The sequence below is a fragment of the Aquarana catesbeiana genome, linkage group LG01 (genome assembly GCF_042186555.1).
Source record: "Aquarana catesbeiana isolate 2022-GZ linkage group LG01, ASM4218655v1, whole genome shotgun sequence".
Classification (NCBI taxonomy): Eukaryota; Metazoa; Chordata; class Amphibia; order Anura; family Ranidae; genus Aquarana; species Aquarana catesbeiana.
This window is the reverse complement of record NC_133324.1, coordinates 114,275,145-114,299,568: the sequence shown is the minus strand read 5'-3', so window position 1 is coordinate 114,299,568 and position 24,424 is coordinate 114,275,145. Positions and strand designations below refer to the sequence as shown.

The following is a 24,424-nucleotide window of genomic DNA, read 5'->3' as shown; positions in this document are numbered from 1 at the left end:
ATTTACTTTTTTTTCCAATTGCATTTCAGTAATGAAATTCTCTTCTGGCTGACAAGATTAAGTATTCATTAGGGGCGGTAGAGGTAAAGCATGAGTTGGCTGTGCCATTGCTCAATAAGCAGCTCGCTGAGCTCCTGTCCATAAAGAAGGCAGATTCTGATCCTCCCCTTCCCTTCCATCATCCAATTCTGGAAAGTTTCAAATTTTGGAAAGCTGATGATGAGAGCTCAGGCATAGAAGGAGTCAGGACAGGGGGGGGGGGGCATTATGAAGCTTAGGGTGAGGACAGGGTGAAAGCCATGCATAACCTATAGAGCTGTGCTGATCCTACATTAGCTGTGGGGACTTCCATCATCTGCTTTCTTAGGGAAGCTCAGAGGATAGCATGCAGCTGCAAGCAGGCAGGCAGCACTGGGGAAAGCAATACTTGATCTGGAGTCTGCTGCATGGATCCATCCACTTGATCTGGAAGACTTCCTCTTTGGATTGGAGTTATCGGTCCCCTGTCTGATCCTGTGTACCTGTCAAGCTCCAGGAGACTAGGATCTGGCTCTCCTGTAAAACAGGGGAAAGCAATACTTGATCTATTGCAGGAATCTAGCCTGCCACTCGAGTCAAGAGAGGATCTCTTTGGAGTAATTAGTCTCCTGCCTGATCCTGAACACCTACCTGTCAAGCAGAGAAGATACATTTGTGTCTGCTGTAACTGGAAGGCAGACAAAGGGAAAATCAATACTTGATCCTTGATTCAGGCTTTCCTGCCTGATCGAAAGCACCCGTCAAACCTCAGACTACGGGTATCTGCCTTAGGTCTACCTGGGAAAAGCAATACTTGATCTTGTGTAGGGATCTAGCCTGTCACTTGATTTGGGACAGGCCCACTTTGGATGGGAGTTGTTGGTCTCCTGCCTGGTGCATAGCCACGTGATTTGAAAGAGGTCCACTTCGAAGTTCTTCTTCTCCTGCCTGAGCCTGAGCACTTTTCAAGCATCAGAGAGGACTGGGATCTTGCTCATCTTGCTCATAGCGCAGCAGTGGGTAAAGCAATACTTGATCTTGTACAGGGATCTAACCTGTCAATTAACTGGGGAGAGGTCCGCTTTGGAGTTCTTGGTCTCAGTCCTGATCCAGAGCCTATCTGTCAAGCAGCGGAGAAGAGGAAATCGGCTGAGCTGTGTAACAGAGAGGCAGCACAAAAAAGCAATACTTATCCTTCGTCAAAGATCTAGCCTGTGACTCGATTTAAGAGAAGTCCTCTTGGGACTGGAGTCTCCTGCCTGGTGCAGGGATCTAGCCTACTGTCACTTAATTCAGGAGAAGTCCGAAGTTCTTTGAAGTTCTTGTATCCTGTCAAGCAGCAGAGAAGGATTTGTCTCAGTTGTAACTGGAAGGCAGGAAGGCAGCACACGGAAAAGCAATAGTTAATCTTGTGCAGGGATCTAGCCTGTCACTTGATTTGGGAGAGGTCCTCTTCGAATTGGAGTCATTGCTCTACTGCCTGTTCCAAAACACCTGTCAAGCATCAGAATAGCACCTGGCTTAACTGTAACTGGGAGAAAAGCAATACTTAACCTTGTGCGGAGATCTAGCCTGTGACTTGATTCTGGATAGGTCCTCGTGGTATTGGAGAAGCTGGTCACCTGCCTGGTGCAGGGATCTAGTCATTGACTTTGTTCAGGAGAAGCCGGCTTTGGAGTTCTTGGTCTCCTGCCTGAACCTTGGCACTTGTCAAGTAATAGAGAAGAAGAATCTGGCTGAGCTGTGACTGAGAGGCGGCACAGGAAAAAGCAAAGCCTTTCATTTGGGAGAGGTCCTTGTTGGTCTCCTGCCTGATCCCTGAGCACCTGTCAAGCATTCGAGGACTCTGGCTGAGCAGACGCTGGGAGGCAGGCAGGCAGCAGGCAGCGTGGATGGTGGATGGGCTCAGCTGGCTCTCCTGGTGCTGAAGCCTCGCGCGGAGCTGTCCAACTTTTCAGCAGCTCCGTCCACTGATGGTGGCTCAGTGGGTAAGAGGAAAGGAACGGTGATGTGCGGAGCGGCCAGCCGTCCCTTTGTAAAGTTCTGCTGAGAAGATCTCCGGGGTGTCTTTGTCTGGCCGGCGATGGATACAGAGGGCAGCAAACTGTCAGCTCTGGTAAACAGCAGCAGCTGCAGCAACGGGAATAGCACAGGGAACCTGAAGGCACCAAAACATCTGTGGAGACCAGAGCAACAGCATCGCCAGTACCCGACTCTGCATCAGCAGGGCTTCCTCCAGCACCAGAGCTTCCTCCAACATCAGGATCATCCTCTGCACCCAGCCACATCTCACCCCATCCTGCAGGCCACAGACCAGATCTACCCTATCCTTCCATCACAATCCCCACCTCACCCAGCACTCCAACCCCCATCCCCTCCCCAAATCCCCCCTCAAGCCCAGGCTCACCCACTACTCCAGTTCCAACTCCAGTCCCAGGCTGGGCTACAGTCCCAGCTCCTGTGCCAGCCTGTGCCCCCCTCCTTGCAGGCTCAGCCGGCGCCCCACTGCCCCCCTGTCTCCTCCCGCAACAGATACTCTGGCGGCAGGGTGAGGCACCGGGGCTTCTCAGACACTGAAAGGTACCTGCACTGCCAAGCCATGGACCGCTCTTCCTATGCTGTGGATACTGGACACAGACCTGGACTCAAGAAATCCCGCATGTCCTGGCCATCATCCTTCCAGGGATTCAGACGGTAGGTTTTCTTTTTTTTTTCCTCTTTGCACTCACCAAAACCTCACACAGCATCACTTAGCTTAGCTAGAAGCAATTCTCATTCTTAAAGATGTATTCCCCAGCATGACTGCTATATTCCATTGTCGTGTCCAGCCACCATCTCCATGCTAGTCTGCTGTAGAGATTTATTATTGTGCACAGTGGTCAGAAATAATGAAATCTGTCACCTTCTCCTGTCATCTGAGCTAAAATAACAGAGTTTCAGCAAGACTGCACAAAGAATGTAGGGTCTGATAGTGCTGGGCTTTACTACTTTGCACAGCATTACTATAATATTCCATTGACATGTCCAGCCACTATCTCCATGCTTGTCTGCTGTAGAGATTTTTTCATTGTGAACAATGGTCAGAAATAATGAAATCTGTCACCTTTTCCCTTATTTCATCTGAACTGGAATAACAGGATTTCAGCATGACTGCATGGATAGTGTAGGATCTGATAGTGATGGGCTTTACTACATCCCCCAGCATCACTCAGATATTCCATTGACATGTCCAGCCATTATTTCTATGCTTGTCGGCTGTAGAGATGTATCATTATGCACAGTGGTCAGAAGTAAAGAAAAAAAATCTATCAGTTTAGGATGAACACATCTGAACTCGGATAACAAGGTTTCAGTATGACTGCACACAGAGTAGGGTCTAATAGTGCTAGACTTTACTACATTCCCAAGCATTACTGCAATATTCTATTGACATGTCCTACCACTTTCTCCATGCTTGTCCGCTGTAGAGATTTATCATTGTGGGCAGTGGGCAGAAATAATTAAATCTGCCACCTTCTCCTGAATTCATCTGAGATGGAACAACAAGGTTTTAGCATGACTGCACAAAAAGTGTAGGGTCTGATAGTGCTGGGCTTTACTACATTTCCCAGCATCACTGCAATATTCCATTAAAGTGCCCATCTCATTGCTAGCCTGCTCTAGAGATTTATCGTTGTGCACAGTGGTCATCAAAAAGTATTATAATCTATCAGCTTCTAATAAATACGTCTGAGCTGGAACAAGGTTTCAGCATGACTGCACAAAGAATGTAGAGTCTGATAGTGCTGGGCTTTACTACATTCCCCAGCCTTACCACAACATTCAATTGACATGTCCAGCCACTATGTCCATGCTTGTCCATTGTAGAGATTTATCATTGTGCACAGTGGTCAGAAATAATTACATCTGCCACCTTCTCTTAAATCAATCTGAGCTGGAACAACAAGGTTTCAGCATGACTGCACAAAGAGTGTAGGGTCTGATAGTGCATGGCTTTATTTATTACATTCCCCAGCATTACTGCAATATTCCATTGACACGTCCAGCCACCATCTCCCTGCCAGTCCACTGTAGAGATTTATCACTGTGCACAGTGGTCAGAATTAATGAAATCTATCATCTTCTGATGAACACATCTAAACTGTGATAACAAGGTTTCAGCATGACTGCACAAAGAATGTAAGGTCTGTTAGTGCTGGGCTTTACTACATTTCCCAGCATCACTGCAATATTCCATTGACATGTCCAGCCACTATACTACATTTCCCAGCATCACTGCAGCCAGCCACTTTACTACAATTCCCAGCATCACTGCAATATTCCATTGACATGTCCAGCCACTATCCCAATGCCAGTCTTCTGTAGAGATTTATCATTGTGCACAGTGGTCAGAATTAATGAAATCTATAAGCTTCTGATGAAGACATCTGAACTGGGATAACAGTCTGATATTCTGATAGTGCTGGGCTTTACTATACACAAAAGCTAACACTTTTCACACCTCTGAGCAGTCATCTTCACACCTCTTAATTGGATTGGTTGTAAACAGTGATACTTGCATGTATCCAAGTCTTTTCATGTTTAGACATTCTTAATGAATTCAGCTGTTGCTATACTATTCCCCAGCAATGAAATCATTTAACCTATTTCCTCCCTAAGCTATAATAGGTGTTTCTTGGGTACATTTTCTTGAGTTACTTTTGTAGCTCTTGATGAGTCTGTTTTAATGATGAGTAAGAATATCATGCCCTGAAAGCTTGTTATTTGTAATATGATAATAAGTCCAGATATAATAAGATATACGTAGGAAGTCTTGCTGTCAAAGTAAACCTAATAATGGTGATCCGCTCTGTCTGTTGTAATTAAACAACATAAATTTATTGTACTGTAAACAGGTGCAAGTGTGTTGTACACAGCCCCCAAATTAACACAGTATATAATACAATGGTTTGCCAGATTACACAAGCCTGCCTGCTTATGACCTTTCATTTTGACTTCTCCTTTAAATAAACAAGCTGTCTGTTTCTAAAGATCTTCATTAGGAAAAGCCTGATATTTTTAGGTGACACTGGATGTTAGGTACATAATGCAATCATTCTCTATTTATTTGCTGGGTTGTTGGGGTTTTATATAAAGGATTGTAGCACAGGAAGAGGATCTGATCAATTAGAGGAGATTGTGTGCTGTTGTCTTATTGTCTGCATTGAGTGTGCCTTGTGAATGTAGTGTAGACTGAAGAGGTTCTGATAAAAAAGACACTAGGAAGCAGGTCAGTCTTTGAATGGTATGGCCATTGTTTCATCCCCCTTAGGAAACACTTAAGAACCCCACTCTTGTCTAAAAATCAATCTGTCGCCACAACACAGCTCTTAAACATTTCGAATTTCAATTAACCATGATTTCACCACGTCACTGTATGGATTATTGTTACCTTGCAGCACACAATTTACTCCAGGAGCAGACGTTTGGGATAATTAACTGCTAATGTTCAGGTGGAGAACAGAAGCTTGATGCCTTGACTCCATGCAGATGTCTATGAAGGAGTTGGAGTAGAAAGTGCTTCTTTGACTGATTTTCCACTGCTGGTTATTAGGTTATAGCAGAATAGATTTAAAAAGCAGAAGTGATTACATCATTGTTTTGGTCTACTAGGCAGCACGGATCTTATCCTATTTGTGACAGTTTTAATTTAATAATACCAATCTCTTCTGAGAGAAATACCGGGGCTGCAATTACTACTCTTTCTGAATATGCAAGTTGCCTAATTATACTTATTTTCATTTCTTTATAAACACTGATTCAGAACATCTGTGCTGAAATGTGAAGTCCAAGTTCCTGATCTTGTTCCAAGTCAATGCCACAGAATGCGCTGAAACCAGAGGATCAGCATAACAAGCCAGGTGACTAGCATTTTCAGTAGGAGATTAACAATAGCATCCCTCGACATTTCTCAAATTAAGGGTTTTATTTGAGTTACATACTGTATACATAGGAGAAAGTTGTATGATGTGTGTAGTGTAGTTGCATTTCACACTGTGTATGACTACTGGTGTCTGAGAACAAGTTTTTAGTAGAAATGATTACATTTCTTTCTGGGAATTTTGAGTTAATGCAGAACTGCAGTCATTTTTTCATCTTTCCATCTATTAAATCTTCTGCCCTTGTTGTGTTAAAGTGGGGTTCCACCCAAAAAAAACAAAACTAACTGAAAAATTGTAAAAAAAAAACAAAAAAACATTGAATATTTTTTTTTTTTTACTTACCTCTAAATGCCTGTTGCTAGGTGGTCCCTCGTAGTCTGCCTCTTCCTTTGCCTGGGCTGGTGACATCACTTCCTCCCAGGCACAGGAAGGGCTCGGCTCTGCTCCCTCCCTCCTGTCAATCATCTGGGACCCATTACAGGTCCCAGGTGATTGAGCGGCCAATCACGGCGCGCGGCGCCGCTCGTGCATGCGCAGTGGGTGCCAGGCTGTGAAGCCACAGCCCGGCGCCCACAGTTGAAATGCCGGCGCCGACGAGCGGAGGGGGGGGACGAGCGGGGCTTCGATCCCCCGCATCGCTGGACCCAGGGACAGGTAAGTGTCCAATTAAAAGTTAGCAGCTGCAGTATTTGTAGCTGCTGACTTTTAATTTTTTTTTTTTTAATGGAGCCCCTGGGTGGAACTCCTCTTTAACTTTGGATAGTAAAACTTTTTTTTTCTGCCAGTAAATCCCTTATACAGCCCACTTCCTGTATCTTGTCTGGAAAAAAGCCTAGGCTTATGACATCGTGCACAGCTCTCTCTCACTCTCGTCAGAATTTGCCAGAAAGGGAGGAGGGGTGAGTCATACGAGGACCAATGAGAGCTGCAGAGCTGGAGGTGTGCCTCTGTGTAAATCCAGGAAGTGAACAGGCAGCAGCTTCAGCTGCCCACAGTTAAAATAATCGCAGCCAGACTCAGTGGCTGGAGATTTCTGCAGCATATTTGGCAAGTACAGAATCACAGTATATATAAAATATGCAAAGTGGTTGGAGGGAAGCTTCAGAATGGCAAAGATGTTTTTATTACAAATTATGTGAGCAGACTGCAGTTCCTCTTTAAGATAACACACAAGTGGAGGACCAGTGATGGTTTCAGAAGTATGATCCTTGTCTGCCATTAAAGTATACACTATATTATCAAAAGTATTGGGACGCCTGCCTTTACATGCACATGAAATTTAATGGCATCCCAGTCTTAGTCCATAGGGTTCAATATTGAGTTGGCCCACCCTTTGCAGCTATAACAGCTTCAGCTCTTCTGGGAAGGCTGTCCATAAGGTGTGTATGTAGTCACATTTACCAAAATTTTACATAAGCACTGACATGTTAATGTAATTTCAAATACACTTTTAGATCCCTTTCACACTGAAGGTGCTTTTCAGGCTTTTTAGCGCTAAAAATAGCGCCTGTAAAGCACCTGAAAAGCGCCTCTCAAGCCTCCCCAGTGGGGCGGTGCGCTTACAGGACGGAAAAAAAAGTCCTGCGAGCAGCGTCTTTGGGGCGGTGCGGGAGCGGTGTATACACTGCTCCTAAACCGCCCTGTCATTGAAATCAGTGGGCAACACCTGCAAAGCGGTTCAGCAGCAGCGCTGTTTGGGCACTTTTAACTCCTTGTTAACCCCTACTTTGGGGTTAAAAGCGCCCCGCTCCCGCCTGCACAGCGCCAGTAAAGCACTGCTAAAACTAGCGGCGCTTTATCACTAATGCTCGGGCGGTCTGAGTGTGAAAGGGGTCTTAATCTTTTTTAATTTGCAACTTGATCCTGCTATGACGATTCTTGTTTGGGCACTTCATGGTATAGAGTGACAGTCATCTGTCAATCAATGTCTCCCAGGTCTGCTTCTGCGTTGTCATCTTGTCAAAGGGGCTTATTTCAACACACATTATGCAAACCCACCTGTTCCACCTTTGTCACTATCAGCAAACCCTCCCTAGGAAATGCAATGCAGCCATCACTGGAGCGATTGCATGTGGACATGCAATGGCAGCAACAAGACTGCTGGAGATCTGCAACAGCAAGATATACAACAAACGATGAAAAAAAAAGGTGAAAACAATATTTTTTCTAAAGCTGACATTTAGGTATGTTTTTTTTTGCATAGTTACACTGGCCCAGCTTGGACCAATGTAAGCATGTATATTCCATACCTTTGGGATCCTCATGGAAGCTGGAAATCAGTGTAGTAGGCACTGCTGCCACAGTGATCGCCTCAAGCTTCTAAGTCTCATGCCGAGCAACTGCTCTACAGGAAATCCCTCGCTTGGCATGGTTGCCATTCAAAGAACAGAACACTTTGCATTTTCCCAATGAATTCAAGCCCTTTTTTAATTGGACGAGGTGGACAGTTGGGGCAGAGATATCACATTCTCCACCTCATCCAGCCAAAGAACACAAATGAAAGGTGTTCTGTGAATGGCGCCTGTGCTGAACAAGCAACCAGCTGTGTGCAGCAAGGCAGCCGCTTGGCACCGAACCTGGTAGCTGGTGGCAATTAGTGTAATAGCGGTGCCTACTACTGTGATTTCCCGCTTTCATATTGATCAGCCAGGTATGAACCAATGTACAGTACGTAACTATGCAAAAAAAGCCATAGCTAAACTTCAGCTTTAAAAAGAAAATGCTAATCATTTATGAAGCACTGTACTTTAGCAAAGTAAATGTCAATCCGAGCTTTTAAACTAATAAATGTATAATCAAACAGTTTTTCTTTTTACAGCAGATACTGTATGTAAAATTGTTTTCTAGGTACATTAGATTAGCTTGGAATTGATATAAGATAATGGGTAGACAATTGGGTCAGTTTGAATAGCATATCTTCTTTGTGATTTAAAAATATGTAAATATACAAGGGCATTCCTGTTTAAACCCTAAGTGAGTGCAATTTACATCTTCGCCACACATGCAACAAGGACTGCTACTCCTCTGAAAAGTGGCACATGCTCAGATCGCTTTTCAAAGGTGTTTACAGTCATTGAGAAGGCAATGTGCCTCCTCCTCACTACCTGTTTTAACCCCTTAAATGCAACACTACTGCATGCAAATTGCACTACTGCACAAATCATCTGATCACCTGGATGCACACAGCAGCTCTCCACGCTGCTGTGCTTTTTGGGCTTTTTCATTTGTCCTCTTTTCTCCAGTGGGTGTCTCACCCCCCCTTTTTATTTTGCCTCTCCTCCTGGTTACCCATCTACCCTCAGCTGTTGGTGCAACCTTTGCTGTGGTTTTTTCTCAGCATTAGATATTTTATTGTCATCTTTTAACTTTTCCATGCGGTCCTGAGTTAATTGTACTCAATTTATTTCCACATGCACATACAAACCAATTGTGGCTGTCTCCCGATGAAGTGAGCGTTGTACCGCAAAATGCATAGGGATTACAATCTCTGCAAATCAACAATGATTCATCAATTATGTTGCCATCTTGAATGTACTGTATATTTGTATAACAGTGACCTTACTTTTACTGTGAACATGTATATGTTTTTTATGTAAATTGAAATAAATTTTCTATTTTTATACATTTGCTGTACTATTTTACTTAGCACAACTCTTCAAAGTCCCTTGGTTAAATTGTCTTTTTTGTTTGTTTTAGCGCATCCCCATTCACTTGAATCGTTCACGTTCAGTGGGCAGTAGTTCCCATCGAATGCAATAAAGTATCATTTCTGTCACAATCGTGTATCAAAGCATCATGGCCTTGGTGTCGATTCGAATCCCAACCATGTTGCTGCCTGCCTGGAGGAATCCGAATTTTTTTTTTTTTGGTTTTATTTTTATTAGTCCGCTGGCTTATTAAAATGAACCATCTATGGCCAGCCTAAGAGTAGCCAGCTAGCCATAGATGTAATGGCTAGTGCTATGCTTTGCCAAAATATTCTGAATTGGACAACAAGCTTTTAATATAAATAAATAAATATATATATAGCGGGCACCTACTTTAAGGTAGGTGACCTTTCTTGTTAGCTTTCTATGACAGGTACATTTAGACAGGCTGATGCTATTACAGCAGGCCTGTTTTGTTGGTTTCCATATTTGAGTGACAGGTAGTTTATGTGTTGGTCTCGGCCAGTCATTAATTTGCTTGGTAATCCCGGGACTCTCATATAAAAGTGGGGTCACATGGTGCCCGGGGGGAGTTCGAGTCCAGTCCTGCTCTGAGGAGCGAGAGAGCCAGCCTGGTTCCCGGAGGGGAAGTTGGAGGTTTTCCCCTCCGGGGAGTCAACGGAGCTTCACCTTAGCGAGAAGGGTGGAGAGCCGATCCTCATGGAGGAACAGACGACATCTTACAGTGTGTAGTCGTGGATGTCGTAGGCCGCCCCTGCGGGGAGGGTAGCAGGCCACAAAGAGGTAGAGAAACTGAGAATCATTGCGGATGAAGTAGCAACAAAACGGAAGGAAACTGGGTGATCGATCATTTATGAGTGGCACATGGACTATTGATCACGTGAGTGAAAGCCCAAGGGAAGGGTACTACCAGAGACTGAGGGTTGTTGGTGCACAAGTCAGTGAGATGGGCAGTAATGACCTATGACTTTGAGTTCAGCATTGCCCCGGGATTCCAATCAGTCAAGCGGGAGGAGTTATTCTGAGTGGCTCTCCTTTAGCTTAATTTGGAAGTACCATGCCGGTGGGAAGTAGTGGTAAAGAGGTATCGGTGAAGCTGCAAGTACACATATAGAGATATGGATCATTCTTTTAAAGTTATCCAGATGAAGGAGTTATTCAGAGTGACTCTTTATCAACTCATTCTCTATTAAATCTACTTCCATCGTCCCTGATCGAAGAGCTTGTTTAAAATGATTTCTTGACTATCCGCAATTGTTCATAGATTTTCCTGTAAGAATCATTGAGACAATGTAACAAAAGAGCATCTCAAAGGAAGTCCTTCTCCCATCCCAGTTTATGTTGATGAATAAAGCATTAAGAAAAAGCATTAAGGACTGTGACTTTTAAATCTATGGGCTGCGAGGGTTGAGTAGTAAACATGAATTACGGATATAGCAAATATTCAGCCGCTCCTTCGGGGGTAAGCGCTACATATATATAATATTTTAGTCTCCCAAGGGCACATCTTTGCTATTTCATTGATCTGCATTCATATTTAATTGTCATTTACTGCAGGATATATTTTGAGAGTAGAATTGTGTACGTATGCACTCAGTCTGTGTGACAGACTGCTTTCAGGAAGTGTACGATTTGGGCAATACGCTTAATTTGTCAAGATCTTTTCACGGCAGTGATCCAAGATTCTATCTGGGCATTGTGACTTTCATTTATCATGAATGGAGCATGCCTCTTGGCACAGGAAAAAATAAAGGATTCCTTGTTTCTGTCACTCTACAGATAGGAAAATCCGTTGTTCTAATGGACGCGCTTTCTATTTTTAGCTTTAATTGACAGCAGTGATGCAACATACAGATAAAGGCTGCCTGGGCAATGCATTGTGGACAGATAGGGGCGTCAGTGCTATTATGAATCTGCAAGTTGAATAGAAGGATTCTGGCGGGGATGCTGACCAAACATGATGCTTTATGGCAATATAAGCCCTTGCATTGAAGTAGTCTAACAATAGGACTTTCAGATATCTATTAGGCATTTATTTCAGCATTTTCCCTTCTTTTTTTTTTATTGATATTTTATTTGTGTTTTTGTATTTCACTCATGGTATTAAATACCCTGTACACTTATATGTGTCTTTATTTGTAGCTGTTCTGGAAAAAATAATAGTAAAGCAATACAATTACATTACCCAGACTCTGTTTAAAGCTAAACTCCAAGCACACAGCTAAATATAGAGCTGAAATAAACACATATGAACTGCCTTATGGTTTGTAATTCTGTGCTGCCGCTTTTGTGATTCATGTACTTCCTTTAGACAGTGCAGCCAGGAGAGTGACACCACTTTATTACTGCTAAATATAGGGAATTAATGAGTGTCACGTTCTGATTGGATAGTTAATGTGGTTGTAAAACGCAGTCATTTAATTTGAGCAAAGCACAAATATCTGTCGTGTTTACTCATCTCTCTCCAAAGCTCTAAGTGTGGTTCCTCTCTGGTGCTTCGTTCCTCTTTTATCAGCATGAGTCACTTCTGAGAAGTTTTTCCCGACACATGAGATAACATGAGCTGAAAATTTGCGTCGGGGAGGGAGATAAGCAAGGAGGTTGTCTATTCAGAATACAGCTTTGCATGTTCCTTCATTCCTCCGCCTATGTGGAGGGGGTGTGTCCCTTTCCTCCAATGAGCTCTCACAGTGTAAGTTCAGTCTCCCTACCCTTGGCTATGTACTGCTGAAAGATGAAGAAAGATTTTTAACACGATCTGCACTTTTCAAAGGATGTATAAAGGGGAAGACAGCAAATATACAACGTATGTAGGAGGATTTGTTTCCTCTCTATGTATTATCTGAGGCTATTCACTTTACTGGGTATATGTGAGGGTTTACAACTACTTTTTTTTAGGAGCAGCAACACTGCCTTTATATGTCATGACCTCTGCTCTGCTCTCTTACCCCATCTGTATGTTTCCTGTCAGCACTTGTGTATGCTGCAGAACATATCAAGAGAGAGAGTCGGACAATTATTCTAGTTGTAGGTTTAATTTACATTTATTTTTAAGAATGCACAAGTGTATTCAATGGAATTGTTATATGATGTACAGTGCCTTGCAAAAGTATTCACCCCCTTGGCTTTTTACATATTTTGTTACATTGCAGCCTTTAGTTCAATGTTTTTTAATCTGAATTATATGTGATGGATCAGAACACAATAGTCTAAGTCTGCAAAGTAAAATTAGAAAAATATATACATAAAACTATTTTTCAGAAATAAAAAACTGATAATTGGCATGTGCGTATTTATTCATCCCCGTTGTTATGAAGCCCATAAAAAGCTCTGGTGCAACCAATTACCTTCAGAAGTCACATAATTAGTGAAATGATGTCCACCTGTGTGCAATCTAAGTGTCACATGATCTGTCATTACTTATACACACCTTTTTGAAAGGCCCCAGAGGCTGCAACACCTAAGCAAGAGGCCCCACTAACCAAACACTGCCATGAAGACCAAGGAACTCTCCAAACAAGTAAGGGACAATGTTGTTGAGAAGTACAAGTCAGGGTTAGGTTATAAAAAAATATCCAAATCTTTGATGATCCCTAGGAGCACTATCAAATCTATCATAACCAAATGGAAAGAACATGGCACAACAGCAAACCTGCCAAGAGACGGCCGCACACCAAAACTCACAAACCGGGCAAGGAGGGCATTAATCAGAGAGGCAGCACAGAGACCTAAGGTAACCCTGGAGGAACTGCAGAGTTCAACAGCAGAGACTGGAGTATCTGTACACAGGACGACAATAAGCCGTACGCTCCATAGAGTTGGGCTTTATGGCAGAGTGGCCAGAAGAAAGCCATTACTTTTAGCAAAAAAACAAAATGGCAAGTTTTGAGTTTGTGAAAAGGCATGTGGGAGACTCAAACTTAACACATCATATCACCTAAAGAACACCATCCCCACACTGAAACATGGTGGTGGCAGCATCATGCTGTGGGGATGTTTTTCAGCAGTCGGGACTGGGAAACTGGTCAGAGTTGAGGGAAAGATGGATGGTGATAAACACAGAGATATTCTTGAGCAAAACCTGTACCACTCTGTGTGTGATTTGAGGCTAGGACAGAGGTTCACCTTCCAGCAGGACAAACACACTGCTAAAGCAACACTTGAGTGGTTTAGGGGAAAACATGTAAATGTGTTGGAATGGCCTAGTCAAAGCCCAGACCTCAATCCAATAGAAAATCTGTGGTCAGACTTAAAGATTGCTGTTTACAAGAGCAAACCATCCAGCTTGAAGGAGCTGGAGCAGTTTTGCAAGGAGGAATGGTCAAAAATCCCAGTGATAAGATGTGGCAAGCTCATAGAGACTTATCCAAAGTGATTTGGAGCTGTGATAGCCGCAAAAGGTGGCTCTACAAAGTATTGACTTTAGGGGGGTGAATAGTTATGCACATTGACTTTTTCTGTTATGTGTCCTATTTGTTGTTTGCTTCACAATTTAAAAAAAAAAAAACATCTTCAAAGTTGTGGGCATGTTCTGTCAATTAAATGATGCAAATCCTCAAACAATCCATGTTAATTCCAGGTTGTGAGACAACAAAACACGTAAAATGTCAAGGGGGTGAATACTTTTGCAAGGTACTATATAGCCTTAAAGCGTTTGTTATCCCAACACCTCATATTCCTGATATGTGCCTGCTGTACTGTACTTGTATGAGAAAGTATCCTGTTCTCTTTGTATTGCTTCCTTTGTGTGAAATCCTTGGTGTTCCTGCTAGTCCCCTTGCTTTCCTATTTAAAAACTGACCACAAAAAGCAGAAGAGCACCCCGTGGTCACTTCTCTAGCTATGCTGGGAATTCAGTGTACTCTCCTTCGATGATCAGAATTGTCCTGACATGCCCCCCCTGCACAGTCATTCTCTGGGAAGATCAGTGTGCTGCTTCTCCTCCCCCCAGCTCTTATGCAGCTGAGAACAGAGGGAATGTGATCACTTAAAAAAAAGAAACAATATATTTATAAATTTTTTTTATATCTATACAAAAATGTTTTGCCTTTCATTTCTATTTTACACTGAATGGGTTGTTTTACAAGGTGATAATTTACAATCACTTTAAAGCTAAACTCCACCTATATACAATTTCATTAATTTGAAATATACCAGCTAAAACAACTTTCTAAACAGTATATGTGAACCATATGGTACCCTGGAAGGATGTGTTCACCTAAATATATCTCTTCTTTTGGAAGCTTCTATCAAGTTGTAATATGAGGTTTGAGACTGCCGTGTATAATACACCTGGGAATTCAAGACTGATATTTGAACACTGAAATCCTCAAGCAATAAACAGAAACTCCAGGGTGATTAAGCTCTTCATCTTCCCTTGATAACTTAAATATTGGTTTTGGATGGGCTCGCCTTCTAGGTTTGTACAGGTTTGCGATGCATGCATTGCACACAGAGAAAAAAAACTTATATTTTCACTTGTTCCCTGGGGGGACTGTGGACTTGTCACATTGGCATTTATATATTGTCACCTTGTTTGTCTGGTTCCCTGCGGGTGTTCTAATTTCTATGTGCATGTGTGTGGTGGCAATTTTTCATTGTGACCTCCTTGATATGAAGGTTTCTTTGCACTCGGCAGAGCAGTGCATAAGAGATCAATATAAATAGTAAAATATTACCATCAATATATAGAAAGGAACAGGGTGTTGAAATTGGTTGTAAAGGCATTCTATGCATTAATATAAAAAGCCTTTTGTATGCAGCAGCCCCCCTCTAATACCTACCTGAGCCCCCTCTCGATCCAGCAATGTCCATGAGTGCCTCGGCCCTCTGGGACTCTCCCTCCTAATTGGCTGAGACACAGCAGCGGGAGCCATTGCCTCCCACTGCTGTCATTCAAAGTCAGTTAGCCAATGAGGAGAGGGGGGGCGGGGTCGAACAGCAGCTTCATGTCTGAATGGACACACGGAGCTGCGGCTTGGCTCAGGTGCCCCCATAGCAGGCTGCTTACTGTGGGGCACTCAACAGGAGGGAGGGGCCAGGAGTGCCGAAGAGGGACCCCAGAAGAGGAGGATTTGGGCTGTTCTGTGCAAAACCACTGCAGGTAAGAATATCATGTTTGTTATTTTTATAGAAAAAAAAAACAAGACTTTACAACCACTTTAAGGATAACCCAACAGTATTATACTAGCGACAATAATGAATACTTTAAATATTAAAAAATACAATTTTCCTTAGAAGCCTCGTTCCTTTCTATATATTGTTCCCTTGTTGTAGACAGTTGGCTTGCCATTATTTAGGCTGGTATAGCATTAAAGGGTTGTTACCCTTTCTCCTCCACACACATATATACATATATATATATATATATATATATATATATATATATATATATATATATATATATATATATATATATATTTTTTTTTTTTCTTTTTGTAAACTAAAATAATACCGTGCATATGCAAACATCCTAAATTGTTTTAATTTGAGTAATTTGTGCCTACAGTTACCTTATTGAAAATTTGTGAAACATTAACATTTGGACTCAGTTTACTAAAACAAAGAAAAATAAAGGAGACATTCACAAAGTCAGTGTTTCAATGGGCTTAGGTGTCCGTTTATGAAGCAGTGATCAGCGGTGATCCCGAGGATCACCGCTGATCACAGTCCATAAACAGTTTATGAAACAGTGATAATCGGGGGAGAACATGTTTGAACTTGTTCTCCCGCCGATTATCTCTACACACAGAGAATCCTCATTGAATGACAGTAACGGCCAGTTTATGAATCGGTGATCTCACCGCTTCACTGGCGATCTGTGTAAGAATTCACACTCCCAGGTTCACTAGCTCAGAGGTGGTGAATCGGGGAGTGAAGAGGAAATCTGGGGGGATCTGAGGGGGAAGGAGGAAGATTTTTAACTTCCTTATGCCTCGTTCAGACCCCCCAACACTGTAAGCATGTCCCCATGTCATATTTATGTGTATACATATATATACATATATACATATAATGTGTATATGTATATATATATATAATGTGTGTGTATATACATGTATATATAATGTGTGTGTGTGTATACATATGTATATAATGTAGGGGGACTCATTATTTTATTAACATTAATCGTCCGTGTATTGAGCGGTGATAATTTATCACCGCTTAATAAACTGACATCTCTGTATTTCTGGTGCTGTAATCTCGTAAAGTTTCACGAGATTCCAGTATCAGGGGCCGTTCTCCACTGTTTGAAGCATTTGTAGATCTCTTCACTCCTCCAAAGGTGAAGCGATCTACAAAGCTTTATAAACTGGCACACAGAGGAGAAAGATCTTCACTGTGAATGCCGGAGAACGAAGCAGTGAATAGATTTCACTGCTTCATAAACGGACACCTCAGTAAGTTAGGTGAAGCTGTGTTCACTTCAACCAATCATGTGCCAGAAGAATCTTTTTTGTTCATTTTTCTTTTTTGTTCTTTCCTCACATATCATTGGTTATTCCAAGTGAACACATGATCATTTTTTTTACTAGCATTCTCTAAGTCAATAGTCTCTACACCTTTAATAAATAAAGACACGCTGCTGCGTTATTGATCTTGACTGTATATATGATTTTTTATTTTGCCCATACTTCCACTTCAGTATAGTAGAACCAAAGGTTTCCAATTCACCAAAAACCTGCCATTTTCAAAACGACTGAGTGAGCACCAACAGTGCATTTCATGCTGGTATTGTTATTTCCACAAGCATAGTGTAAAAGGCTCAGCACTAACCACAATGTCGTAGGATGCCATTTTCTTCAGGATCGTAGATTGTACATGCCTTAGCTTAGTGAACGTGGTGAAAATTCACCTTGCAAAGAATACACAATCACATGCAAGTAAAATGTACATGCAATGAAAAAAAAAAATAGCATTTATGCCTGGACTAGATTAGATGATGAAAGTCAGCAAAGCGTTAACTCATTCACTAAGCTAAGGGATAATTCCCTTGCAAAGTGCACAACATATTTGTCTATATTAAATCAACCCGATGGCTCCTACTCTTCTTGGAGACATCAACATTCTCTACATGCATAATATGGTTGTCTTCTTTTTGGAACACAGGCAGATCTGTAGAATGTGCACACTGATGCTTACGGAGTTCATTTACTTCTATGAACATTTTGACTCAGCCCAACCTCCTGCACTTTAAGTGTTCTGATCCCAGTGTAACTTTCTTTCTGCACATTGTTGTGTTTTGCAGATTTACATTAAAAGTTTGCATTACATATTTTTAGGAATGTATTATCATAATTATGATTAAAGAATTAATAATATGAGTCACTATGTTGGATGTGTTGATGTAGATGAGTTCTCAAGCTGAAAATAAAATTAATTGCTTTAGACACAATTATTTTTAGAGCACAACTTTAATCAGAGAAGACCAAAATTAGAGAAAAACATTTAATGAAAAATAAAACGTTATTTATTTATTTATTTTTTACAAATGCGAAAAATAAAACTTTAGGTACCCTGTAGTTGTACAAGCAGTGATGCTACATTTCTAGTTATGTATGAAATTGTTCTATATAGATAAAGTATATTTATAGCCTAAACTTTTTTACTTCCCGATAGAGTAGAGTAAGGGATTAATCCTCTTTAGGTTTATTTTTTGCTGTTGATGACCCATTTAGGATTTTACTTTTTCCTGTCCCAGAGATCCCACTAGGAGATCTCTACAAGATCTTCCACTAGTGTCGCGTACACACGACCGGACTTTCCGTCAGAATAAACTCTGACGGTCTTTCCGACGGAGTTCCTACGGAGTTCCAATGGAGTTCCGCTGAAACGGACTTGCCTACACATGATCACACCAAAGTCCGTTCGTTTAGAACGCAATGACGTACGACAGGGCTAGAAAAGGAAGTTAGGAATAGCCAGTAGCCAGTAGCTGCCCTTGCATCGTTTTTGGTCCGTTGGAATAGCATACAGACGAATGGTTAGGAACTGATTCTGTCGGAAAGATTTGAAACATGTTCTCTTTCTAGGTCCATCAGAATTTTCGAAAGAAAAAGTCTGATGAAGCCCACACATGATCGGAATGTCGGTCGTGTGTACGCGGCATAAGAGATCTCTACAAAGTACGGGGAGATACACCATTAGACAGTTGTCACTGAAACAGGTGTCCCATTTGGTAGATATGCCATCATCCAATGTTCTTGTGGCAACTTGAAAATTTGAGATTTCTCATTACTTTTTGTCTTGGTGAGAATGGCCCCAGGACAGTTTGAGAAGATGAATTCCCCAAGTGGAGATATAGACAATAATAAAAATAAGAGACCCTGTCACCACCTTCCCTGTTGACTAAACATAGGTGGACAATTTGTACTAGATGTAGAACTTTACGCTGCAGCAATTTGAGCTGCCTGAACAGAAATATCTGTATACCCATGATCTGACAGAAATCAACATTTCTTTAAGTGGCAGAATCTCAGATTTTTGGGCTACTCACAGCCAACTCCCCCGACATTCCCCACCCCACCGCCATGGCTCCTAGGACTTCATTTGGTTTATGCTGCAATTTTAAAAACTTCAGAAGATTGTCAGTGAAAGCCACTGAATATTAGTCGGTGTTTATGCAGACTTAATAAAATGTTCCCCTGTTCTTTGTACAATTCACAGTATTTGAACATATTAATTAAGACACTAATACATCTACAATGCCACAAAATCTGTTTACTGCTAAAGCCAGCCTAATTTTTTAAATGCTGTACCATTTCCATACATGCGAGGCAAGTAACTCAATTGGTGTTCCAAGCAGCAGAAGTAGGAACATCAATTTAATATCACAAACCAGAAAAAAAACCCAGTGGTGATCAAATACCACCAAAAGAAAGCTATATCTCTGTGAAAAAAATTAAACAGATTTGGCTTGGGTACAGCTTTGCATGACTGAGCAATCGGCAGTTAAAATAGCACAGTGCTGAATAGCAAAAAATGGCCTGGTCATTGAGGGGTTAAAATCTACCAGATCTGAGGTTAAAAGATAAAAACATACTCACAAACCACATAAAAGCATAGGTGCTCCAATGGCTAGCTTTCATCTGATGTAGAAATTTTAGTGTTTTAATTAAAGGGTTTTATGATGAGCTATGCCGCGTACACACGACCAGACTTTCCGTCAGAAAAGGTCCAACAGAATCATTCCAGCGGATATAACGATCATGTGTGGGCTTCATCGGGCTTTTTCTTTCAAAAATTCTGACGGACCTAGAAATAGAACATGTTTTAAATGTTTCCGACGGAATCAATTCCGTCGAAAACCGTTCGTCTGTATGCTAGTCCGACGGACCAAAAATGACGCAAGGGCAGCTATTGGCTACTGGCTATTGAACTTCCTTTTTCTAGTCCCGTCGAACGTCATCGCGTTCTAAACGATCGGACTTTGGTGTGATTGTGTGTAGGCAAGTCCGTTTCAGTGGAACTCCGTCAGAAAAAAACGCCAGAGTTTATTCTGACGGAAAAACCGGTCGTGTGTACGCGGCTTTAGGCTGACCTGAAGCATGTGCCAGCTCTGCTTTTCTGGGTTATAACTATTACTGCTCACCTGAATCTGAGCTATCCAAGTTGTAAATCATTATAAACTAGAAACATTGCAAAAATAATTTCATTGTATGGGTAATTTTAAATGTTTCAGCTTGCCCAGAAGGGAAAATTCATAAAATGGCAGCCATGTGCGCTAGAGCTAAACATCTACAATTTCACGTACATTTAGGGGGAAATTTATTAAAAGCGGGCTAATATGAGCATTCTAAATCCTGTGAATATGATTGAAACATGGATTTTCCATTGAAGAATGTGACAAATGGAATCTGATAATTCAGTGGGGGAGATTTACTAAAACTGGAGAGTGCAAAATCTGGTTCAGCTGTGCATGGTAGCCAATCAGCTTTTAACTTCAGCTTGTTCTATTAAAGGGGTTCTAAAGGCAGAAGGTTTTGTATCTTAATGCATTTAGATAAAAAAATCCTTCTGTGTGCAGCACCCCCCCTCAGCCCCCCTAATATTTACCTGAGCGCATATAGATCCAGCAATGTTGCAGGAGTGTCTTGGCTGCCCAGGACTCCTCTCCTCATTGGCTGAGACAGCAGCGTGGTGCCATTATCTCCTGCTGCTCTCAATCAAAGTCAGTCAGCCAATGAGGAGAGAAAGGGGGCCGCAGCTCCTTATCTGAATGGACACACAGAGCTGCGGCTCAGTTCGGGTGCCTCCATAGCATGCTGCTTGCTGTGGGGGCCATTAGACAGGAGGGAGGAGCCAGGAGCACCAAAGAGGGACCTGAGGAGAGGAGGATCGGGGCTGCTGTGTGCAAAACCACTGCACAGAGCAGGTAAGTATAACATGTTTGTTATTTTTAACTAAAAAGAAAATATGACTTTAGTATCACTTTAACTGCTTCCCGCCCGCCCAACGTCATATGACATCGTCGACTTTGAGCGGTGATAACTTAATGATGCCTGCAATCACAGGCATCATTCAGATACCTTCTTTTAGAGCCGGCAATTCCCTTCACCATAAGAACAATCATAGCAGCTGTTCAGCTGCTTGATCGTTCTCATAGGCGGCGGGGGATGCCCCCCCTCCCGCCGCTCTCCGGTGCTTCTTCTGGCGCCGGAGAAGGAACCGACTGGCGACGGTTGTTGAGTATAGAGATGGTCCCCAGAGTCTCTATGATCGTTCGGAGGCCAGTTACAATGTTTTTTTTATTTTTTTATTTCAGGCTTCCCAACCTAGAGGTGAGATCTGGGACTTGTTGACCCCAGATCTCACTATATAGCTGACCTGTCACGCACTATTCCTATTACAAGGGATGTTTACATTCCTTGTAATAGGAATAAAAGTTATCAAAAAAAAAGATGTAAAAAGAAAGCATCAAAGTAGACAAATACAAGTAAAATTAACAATAAAAAAAAAAAAAACTATTTTAAAGTGCCCCTGTCCCCGACTACTCGCTCGCAGAATTGAACGCATATGTGAGTCGAGCCCAGATATGTAAACGACGTTCAAACCACAAATGTAAGGTATCACCGCGAACGTTAGATCGAAAGCAATAATTCTAGCACTAGACCTCCTCTGTAACTCAGAACATGTAACCTGTAAAAAAATTTAAAGTGTCGCCTATGGGGATTTTTAAGTACCGAGGTTTGGCACCATTCCACGAGTGTGACAAGCATGACGTGTTGGGTATCCATTTACTCAGTGTAACATCATCTTTCACGTTATCCAAAAAAATGTTTGAAAAATTGCTGCGCAAATACCGTGCAAGATAAAAAGTTGCAACAACCGCCATTTTATTTTCTGGGGTCTCTGCTAAAGAAAAAAAAAAAAAAAAACATATATAATGTTTGGGGGTTCTGTGTAATTTTCTAGTAAAAAAAAAATGATGATTTTTACATGTAGGAGAGAAGTGTCAGAATTGGCCTGGTAGGCAAGTGGTTAAGCTTTGGCAATAAAATCTGTAAGCTGATTGGTTTCTATGCACAGCTGCACCAGACTCTGTACTCTCCAGTTTTAGTAAATCACCCCAATCTGTCACCAAGTCAATAAATCTTGATTGAAGGTCAGAGTTTTACAGCTAGAGCAAAATATTAGGCAGTGATTAAGTCACAAACGATTGGCCACCTGATCGTTCACCTTTTTTAAAATATGCCCCTAAATTGTACCTACCAAGCTTACAAAAAATGGCTATTATGGGTACATAATAGCTAAAAGGCTGTTATGGGTGCCAATAAGCAACCCCTGACTCTCCTGAACATTAATTAATTGATGGCTCTTGCTGAGACTGCAGTGCATTAATCCTCAAAATCTGGGTCCAGTAGAGAGGACTTCTAGGACACAATTTGCCATTCAGTAGCATATATTGTTCTCTAACTGCTGTCATGTCAGTACTTGTTTTTCCTTATCAAGGACATGTTGAGGGGTAGAGACATTTGTACGCACGGGCACAGTGTCAGCTGTCTCCAGAAAATTGTGACATAAGGATCAATTCATTAGCATATTATCATGCCTTATGCATGATAAGGAACACAATTTTTCTCTTTTTGTTTCACATATCTAAAAAAGGAAATGCAAAAAATACCATTCCGTATGGGTACATAAGAAATAATTTATAAAGAGTTTAATTGGTTTTTGCTTTAATTTAACATTTCATATAATTAATCCAACAGAAACTATTTTAACACTCTGTGGCAACGCATGTTTTTTTTTGGTTTTTTTTGCTTCAGTCTTATATCATCTTCTTTGCTTTTGGTATTTATTTTCCAGTTCAGAAGCAGTTCTGATATCAGTGACATCTCTGTGAGCTAGCTATTATTTGTTATAGAAAGTGTGAAAGACAGAGAGAGAAGTATGGTACATATCTTCAAATATTCTTATGTGTGAAAGAAAAATGATAGTTGCACTTTGGGGATATTAAAAAAAATAAATAAATAATAATTATCTCTATAGTATTAATCAGTTTATACCGAGGGTTATGGCCACTCATCTCCAAGTGCAATGAAATCTCAAAACAATTACAGTTATGTCTTCTGAAAATCCACATGTTTAGGAACACGAAAGGCTTCCCATTATGCTCTGTAGTAGCTTAATGACTTCGCTCATTGCACCGCCTTGACCACAGAGCTTCAGTAAGGCATGTGTTGCAATGCACTTCTGTTACCACCTCCACACAGATTAAATATTTTTTGGGAACTTTTTTACATGTAAAAGAATTTGAATTTCTATCCAGCCTGTCCTGAGATATACTATATGTAGTTAATAAAATCAATTAATGCTACCACAATATACACAAATATCCTGTGCTCAAATATATGAAATAAAAATAATAATAATAATGCTGTCAGCTGACCATAATTAAGTGAAAACACTTATCAATACTATAAATAAATAGGAGTGGAAGAAGTACTACTGAAAAAGTCCCTGGCTTTGGACGTAACGCGTATAGGGGGGCGAGCCTTGGGTGCCACGTCGCCATCTTATTATTGAGCCCAGAGTTGGCATATGTGTTTGATACGTGCATTTGAGCTAGCACTGGTGGCAGTGCTCTATTTTGTATGTCCAATATTGTCCTTTTATTTATTAAATCTTTTAAAAGGAGAGCATTAGATCTTGTGTGCTTCCCTTTTCTTCCCATACACATCGGATGTTCCTGAGTGCCTGAGGACCTGTGTACCCCTTTTATGGGAAAAGAGGAGTGAGGATCTGCCAAGAGTCTGTCAGAGCCCAGCTATTATTTCTGAGGAACACCACTTACTTTGACCTTCTGGTAATGCAGGGGTCATGGCTTTGAGGTGAGCGGCCAGTTTGTTAGGTGGTGGAACACGGAGCACTATTTGTGGACTATCATGTCTGTTGCACATTATAATTTATATTAGATGTGTATAGCACTTTTTTTGATATGTTGGTGTTGATTATGCATTACAAGAGACTTATTTTTATTGGGCTGCACTGCGTTCTATTTATTTATGATATACTGTATGTAGCCCTACCTACACAACCCTAAAAAATCGGTAACCTTATTTTTCTCTACTGCAGTTTTTAGTACAGTAAGTCCGCTTCTCTGCCCACACTCTGTTGAAGAGGATGTGGCAACACAGTCATCATAGATTTTCTTTCCTTCCACCCATCATCTATGGAGTGCCTAGGACAGGAAGTGTGTTGTTGGAAGGTTCACTAGATGAAAATAAACCAAAAAAAAAGCTTGAAAAAGAAAATGAATGCAGCCACCTAATCTAAGGACTAATAAACTGCAATATATTACATTTTTTTCCTTAT

The 24,424-nt window shown here is 41.4% G+C and overlaps 1 protein-coding gene across 1 annotated transcript in view; it reads left to right on the top strand.

Moving 5' to 3' along the window:
- Positions 1–1,111: 1,111 nt before the first annotated feature.
- Positions 1,112–24,424, top strand: part of PDE4D (phosphodiesterase 4D) — a 1,265,930-nt gene continuing 1,242,617 nt past the window's right edge. Inside the window, exon 1 of the mRNA XM_073623087.1 lies at positions 1,112–2,712. Coding sequence (XP_073479188.1) covers positions 2,102–2,712 — 611 coding nt within the window. The 5' untranslated portion in view covers positions 1,112–2,101. The remainder of the gene's footprint in view (positions 2,713–24,424) is intronic.